Raw genomic sequence first — 7,085 nt, 5'->3', positions numbered from 1 at the left:
TGACCAATACATTCAGTTCTCCTGGAATCAATACAAGAAAGACGACTAAAGAATGTACTACAAAGATATAGGTCTAAAGCTGCCACATTCGCTCAGTAAACTAAAAGAGCCCTTGCTAACCTATATTGAACACATCAGCAAATACTAATGTTATACTGAAGTGCATATCATCAGATGAATATTATATGTAACCACCTTTAATATTTATATATGTGCTACTAAACCCCCAAAAGATTAGACTTATGAGAGCATAATTAAAAAGCACATTCCTCTTTGCCTTTTAAAGTTAAATATAGGCTTTTCTACTAAAGTAATTTATATTTTTCCTTGTTTCTGAAATAGGCATCAGATTTCTAATCAAATGAAAAAAGCCTCAGCCAAAGAGCCATATTTTAGGTGTTCAGCCTGGCCTAAGAAAATTAAGTTAATAAATTGAATAAATTAACTTGAATAAATTAAAAGTGGACATTCAGAGGAGAATTACAGCTTTTGGTCAGCAACATGTTAGCCAAAGGCAAAAAGCTGCCAAGATTAAGGCAGGTCTTTTTTTTTTTTGTATACAGTACAATGTGTTTTCTTCCCCCCACCCACCCACCAAGCTCATTTAGCATTCACTTTGATGTTATTTAAAATGCATTGCCAAGCTAGAATACAAGCTTCCTAATAAAAAAAAAATAGCTGTCATAGAGAGTTCCTTTTGTTTTAGAGTCTTCCTTACACCTATTATGATATTTTCTTTTTGTCTTCACACACTTGGTGTAAGAGATTCCTGCAACAATCACATGACTTTTGCCACAAAGCACGAGGACTGTCAGGGTGATAGCCGTTGTAAGGAATTACTTTCTTCTTCTGCTGGAGTCAATTTAAGTGTTGGCAGTTTCCGATGAGGAAGTTGAGGGCTTTGGCGAAGATTGTCATCCATCTGTAGAAAGTACAAAGGATACATCTGACTAATGCTGTGGCACCACTTACGTGGACTGTGGCCTCCCCATCCAAACTATAGCCTAGAAGAGTACAGAACCTATGTTTCCGGGACTGCCAGAGAAACCTTTTTCTTGCAAATAATCTCTCAAGAATTTTAAATGTCATACCTCAAATACCAGCTGACTCAGTATCTGTAAAAAGCAATATGGCTCATCTTGATACCTTCACAAAATTATAGTAATTACACAAAATGAATATTCTACTGAACTCAACCATAGCATGATTTAGTTTAAGAACTCTTTTAATAGTAAGAGTAAAAGCAATACTTCTATTGCACTAAGATCTACAGTTCACAAAGTATGTTCATGTACAATACTTCATTTGATCTTCCCAAAACACTATGAAGAAGGAAAGGCAGAAACAGTCCTTCCCCATTTTACAGATTAGCAAAACAAGGCTCAGAAATGTTAAGTGATTTGCCCCAAGTCACAAAACTAGTATGAGAACTGAAACTTGAAACCAGGTCTTCTTATTCCAATACTATTACTCTTTCAACTGGACTTCTTTGCCTCAATGAAAATGACCTATACTCTATTCAAAAAGACCACCTCCTTTAAGCTGAGACTATGTAGACCAAAGGAAGCTAGGAAAAGAGGCAGAAAGAAGGATAAATTCTTTAGACCTAATCCAGAGGTCTTCCAAATACTGGATCAGTCTAAGCCTAACTTAGAGAAACAAATTAATATGGAGCATATTAAGAAAATGCCCAAGAAATCCAGACTTACCCTAAAGAGAAGCACATTAGCATCTCTGGAAACACTAGGATAGGGATTATTTAGAGCTGAATCAAACCTTAGAAAACCATCTTTAACCAGGGTATTCTAGAAACAAAGTGTAAGATTCAGGTCCTGGTGTTGAGTTCACTGTCAGCTTAGCTTCATAAAAGACTTCAAAGCAGCTGCCATCAAAAACACAAAACCAACAGAAAATAGTCTCCTAACTATCCACTTGATGGGCAGGCTTTTTTAGAGTTTTATATATGTGTGAAACATTCTAAACTCTCCCTTATCTTCTCAAGGCGCTCTTAAAGTATAGAGGACATGTTTCAGCAGAGGTACACAGGATTTGTAGGGTAGAAAATGAAAGAGAATAAAAGATTAAATTTTAATTTTCCAAGGTAAACAAGTATTCCCAGTGAACTATTTAAATCAATTGTGTTAAGATGTCTTTTTTTTTCTTTTTGGCAAGACTTAAGTTCCTCAAACATAACTCTTCTTTTTTTAAACTCTAGATTTTCTGTCCAAATTGTGAACATGGTGGCCAACAGGATCTGTCGCTCCATCATCGTGTAGCAAACAGTGAAGCACACACTCCCGGCTGAAGAGCAGGTACAAACGAGCAGGGGTAGAGGGAGAGGAGTGCCTGACTGGACAGGCCACTTTCATATTGATGAGGACACAAGATGGAAGTGTCCAAAGTGGTGACAGGGCCTTTTGCTTTGGCCTTCTGCACATGTAAGTACTTCATAGTTTCCTTTCCGAATCTGTCATGAATTTGCCAAATATAGAAAACGGAAACCATATTGGATAGCCTTCATCTAGCAGATGAGTGATCTTTCCTTTATCCATACTTAACATTTAATATATTTCCTCTCATGAAATTTCATGGATTGAGCTAAAAATTGAGACAGACTAGGCTTTAACTCAATTTACCAAAACTTCAATAATAATGGAGTCTTACAATTTTACTAAGCAGTTTTAGTCACTTCTCAAATTGTAACAACACATGAAATTTTACCAAAAGAAGACAGGTCAAACCAGAGAATGACCGCTATACACGTGACTCCTAGTATGACTAGTAATGGACACACACTCTCATTCGTGAGCTAGATGGCTGACTGATGGAGACAATAACTGCAAAGCTCATGCAAAGGTCCCATTTCTAGGGTTCACAGTTCCCCTTCACTTTTTGCTTGCTGAATGATCTTCGGCAGGTGACATAAGCTACTCTCAAAGCTCATCTATAAAATGGAGATAATAGTACACACATACATAGAGCTATTGTGAGGTTTAAATGATAACCCACACAAAGCTCATATAACACAGTACCAGACCTCAAAAACTGTTAGACAATGTTATTAGGCCTCATTGCCCCATTAGTTGGTGAAAAATAAAGTATTATTCATTTGTATCCCAAAACAAAGCAAGTTTATTAGACACTTGGGAAAAAATGTGCAACCCTCTTGTATTTTTCCAACTAGAATCACCCTTGAAATTTCCATCGTTGGCTCCCTTACCCTACCTAGTCCCTCAATATCTCTCTCATGAAAAGAACAGCCCCAGGCCAGGAGTAGTGGCTCATGCCTGTAATCCCAGCACTCTGGGAGGCCAAGGCAGGAGGGTCACTTGAGCTCAGGAGTTCGAGACCAGTCTGAGCAATAGTGAGACCCTGTCTCTACTAACATAAAACAAACAAACAAAAAAGAACAGCCCCAAAATGACAAAATATCTACACTGGTGAAAAACTATAGACTACATTTAGAACACAGAAGAACAGGAAGGACAAAAAAATAAAACAGTTCATATAGAAGAAAGAAAAAGACATCATGGTGCTGTTAATAAGAAAGGAGAAGCCAGGTGCTTACAATCTCAAGAAATGTTAACCTTCAGAGACAGAGAAAGGCAGACAAGTAAGCAAGAAGTATTTTTGTTTTGTTTTATGGAAGCCAATCTTTTGGGTTTCCTGGCTTAAAAAGTACTAATTATGTGGTAAAAGTAAACCCAATGCCATTATCCAATCTTTCCCCAAAGCAATCATGTCACAACTGGCTTCAAAACACTATGTTATATACAACTTTAGTTAAAGTATTTTTAAACAGTTTTCTGAAAAGTAAACTCTTTAAAAAACTAAAAGGATAAAGTTAATGCATGACCCAAATTATGATATTAGCTGCAGAAAGAAAAATACTAAACTACTGTAAAATAATAATTAAAGTAAACTTGACCTTTTCAATCAAGTTGGATTCCTTATTTACAAGTTGTGTGAGTTTCTGCAGATTTGCATCTACCGTTTCTTGTCCAGCTGGAGAGATGCCTAAGAAGCCAGGACAGAAATTAGAGACAGAAAATTGTGAAAGCCTTTAAAGCTGTTTAGACTGAAAGAATTTTGAGTCTACTCACCCTCACAAGTGCACCACCCTCCCAATAAAAGGCAGAGAAAAAAACCAGTCTCTTCAGGTTCAAAGGCAAAGTTAGGATGGATAGTAATGCTCCAAAGCCAAATTCTAAATAAAAGGACTAAAACTGGTCCACTAAGAAGACAGTGTCAGCCAAGTGTTATGCAGGTAGCCACAGTAATTAGTAAAAGAGCACAGCAGTCCTCATTTCCGTCTCAAATTTAAGCTATATCTTTCCCCCCACCCATTTCAAATAGGTCTTTGGACACAACTATTTGGAAAACTTTCTAGGGTAGTGACTCCCAAACAGCTACCCACAAGACATCCAAAGCACTTAGAGGGACTTTAAAAAGACAGACTCCTGGGATCTATCTAATTTAGTAAGTCTAAAATAGGACGCAAGATTTTTTATTTGCCATGTAGTCAAATTTGTTGAATATTGCCCAAAGTAACAAGGTTGAACGTTACTTAATTTCATGACTACCAAACTAGTAACCCCTCCCTACGTACAAAAACACAGAACCCACCATAAAAAAAATAAACTGTCCACCTAAGCCAGCTATCTTTATAACTTCTGTTTCTTAGAAGGGCAATTTCAGTCAACTCTCTCAATAGCAATTTAGTATCCCTTAAGCACAAGACCCCACATTCAAAGAGTCATAACCTAAGTGACAGGTGCCCTCTATTTACTATACCTCCAGTCTGATGCAATCAGTTTCCAAGTAGTGGAATCATGGGAGTGTACCTCACCAAAATCAATCTGCTGCTGATTTCTGTTCACGCAGGAAAATGCTAGAAGCAGCAGGTAAGAATCATTTAAAGTAATTGCCCATTTGCATTAGGATAAATACTATTTTCAGTGGGGACTTAATACCTGCAGTTTTAATCTTTTAGAAGAAAATGACCCACTTCAAAGGGGCAATATTTAAAGAAGAAGAAATGTGAAAATCCAAAGGAATAGATAAAAGGCAAATATCTTTCTCTATTTAAATAAGAACTAATACATGGGAATAAAAATGAAGTTGGAAAATGCAAGTTCTTGAAGTGCTATAAACAGTACTTAAAAACAATACACAAACTTTTTTTGAATTAAAACGAGTAATGAATTTTGCTTATCTACGTATAGGAGAATATACAAACAAACATTATCTGAAGAAGAGCGAGCTTACCTCCAAGACTAAGCCTAAAATAACTGTTTAAGATGTCATCACAAAAGCGACACAAGTTGGAAAGCTGTTTTAGGTGTTCTTGTAGCTGAACTTTAGGAAACCGTACTTTATAAAGAGGTGCAAGAAAACCAAAAACATAGGCATCCAAGGTACAAGGCCTAGAAATAAATGAAGGATTTTTTTTAAGCAGTTAAGAAAATATTAACTTGGAATTGTGTTTACAGTGTTTTTCAAAATACATTTGTCAATTCTGAAATATACTATATAGTCTTTTGAAAGGTATACTACCCATTTTAGTTTATGAAAATTATGCAACTAGGGTTTTACTCATTAAGTAATTTAATACTCTAATCACTTATTTTATTTAGAAGAAAATGAAGTTGTCAATTATAGATTCATCTTTACCCACAAGTATTAAATAGACTGGAGGCAGAGTGGGAACAGTCTTAGATGTTTTAAATTCACATATGCAGCATATTAAGGCAATGTTAGATTACCACTGATAGAAAAAGTTTCCTATAATAAAAACCCATTTTAAGAAAGTATTTTTTTAAGTGAAAAACTCATCTTTTGAAGGGACAAGAGGACTGCTTTAAATAACTGCTCATTGACTATATGTGCACAAAATATCAAAATGATTTTTAAGGGAATGTACTCACGTATCTCCAAAGAAAAACTGAGATGTTCCCAATCTATTTGACAGAAGATTTAGGCACTCCTTGGCATCTCTGTATATCTAATAAAGATGAAATTACATCTCAAAAGTAGGAAAGATGCTCTAAAACTACTATCAGGCAGGCATCTCTACATAAGTTCATTTCCACTATCTCTTGTCCCTTCTCTGGAGAACCCTTGCTTGGAGAATAACCCAGACCACACCTGTGCTTCCACTTCCCGAAGGTGGTACAGGGGAGGCTCTCCTCTGGTCAGAAGAATCCTATTCAGTGCCCCCTTAGACATTCTTCCAGGCAGGATCAAACTCAAGGGAAAAGGAATTCGTGAAGCAAACCATGGCTTTGTCACAGTAAAGTAATTGTCACTCTCAACCCAGAATGTGTGAAGCTGCAAGTGGAGAGAAAAAACACTACAAGGATGTTCTTTTATTAAAAGAAAGATCACTCAACCAATGTGAAAGTTTTTCATAAATATCTCTGTATAAAGTGACTTCATACAAATTTTCCAGTTAGAATGACTCAGGATAAAACAAGATTATTTTAAATGTGTGTGATCTGTTCACTGCTATATCCCAAGCACCCAGAATAAGGCCTGGCACATAGCAGGTGCTCAATAAATATTTGTGGAATGAATGAATTACAGTTCACCCAATACTATACATGGAGCAAAAACATCCATCTCCCACAAAGAATTTTTATTTCCAAAATCACATTATCTTTCACTTTGTTATTTCACATACTGGTTGAAAATCCAGTTTCACAGAAATATGAAAGAATCAAGATTAACACACAAGTGAAATTTCCTCTTAAGATTTTTTCATTGTTTTTCTTCTACATAGACTAAGTACACTTTCAAGTAAGTCACTAAAATACTGTAATGTTAAGGAACACTCACCACTGCAGGAAGAAGCTTCTCTTCAAGGAGAGCAATGTAAGCCAATGTATCTGCCCCTTGTTTTGCTGAGAGTTCATAGTCAGCATTATATTTCTATTAAAAAACATAAAACCAAAGAAATCCAGAAGTCAAAGACCATTCCAAAGACACTGAAGCTAATCAAACTAAGATTCCTATTTTTCCTCACAAATGGCAAGCATGATAGCAAAAAAGGGAAATACAAACTCAGTGAAAACTGCTGCTTAATG

The 7,085-nt window shown here is 36.1% G+C and overlaps 1 protein-coding gene across 1 annotated transcript in view; it reads right to left on the bottom strand.

The window, feature by feature from the left end:
• Positions 1-811: 811 nt before the first annotated feature.
• Positions 812-7,085, bottom strand: part of MTX3 (metaxin 3) — a 12,020-nt gene continuing 5,746 nt past the window's right edge. Inside the window, exons 4-9 of the mRNA XM_012664478.1 lie at positions 6,838-6,930; positions 6,148-6,330; positions 5,928-6,004; positions 5,269-5,426; positions 3,929-4,017; positions 812-922 (exon numbers count right to left, since the gene is read on the bottom strand). Of these exons, the coding sequence (XP_012519932.1) occupies positions 812-922; positions 3,929-4,017; positions 5,269-5,426; positions 5,928-6,004; positions 6,148-6,330; positions 6,838-6,930 (711 nt within the window). The remainder of the gene's footprint in view (positions 923-3,928; positions 4,018-5,268; positions 5,427-5,927; positions 6,005-6,147; positions 6,331-6,837; positions 6,931-7,085) is intronic.

This window comes from Propithecus coquereli, unplaced genomic scaffold (assembly GCF_000956105.1).
Source record: "Propithecus coquereli isolate 6110/MARCELLA unplaced genomic scaffold, Pcoq_1.0 Scaffold9, whole genome shotgun sequence".
Classification (NCBI taxonomy): Eukaryota; Metazoa; Chordata; class Mammalia; order Primates; family Indriidae; genus Propithecus; species Propithecus coquereli.
The sequence above is the reverse complement of the archived record's forward strand: the minus strand, read 5'-3'. Positions and strand labels throughout refer to the sequence as shown.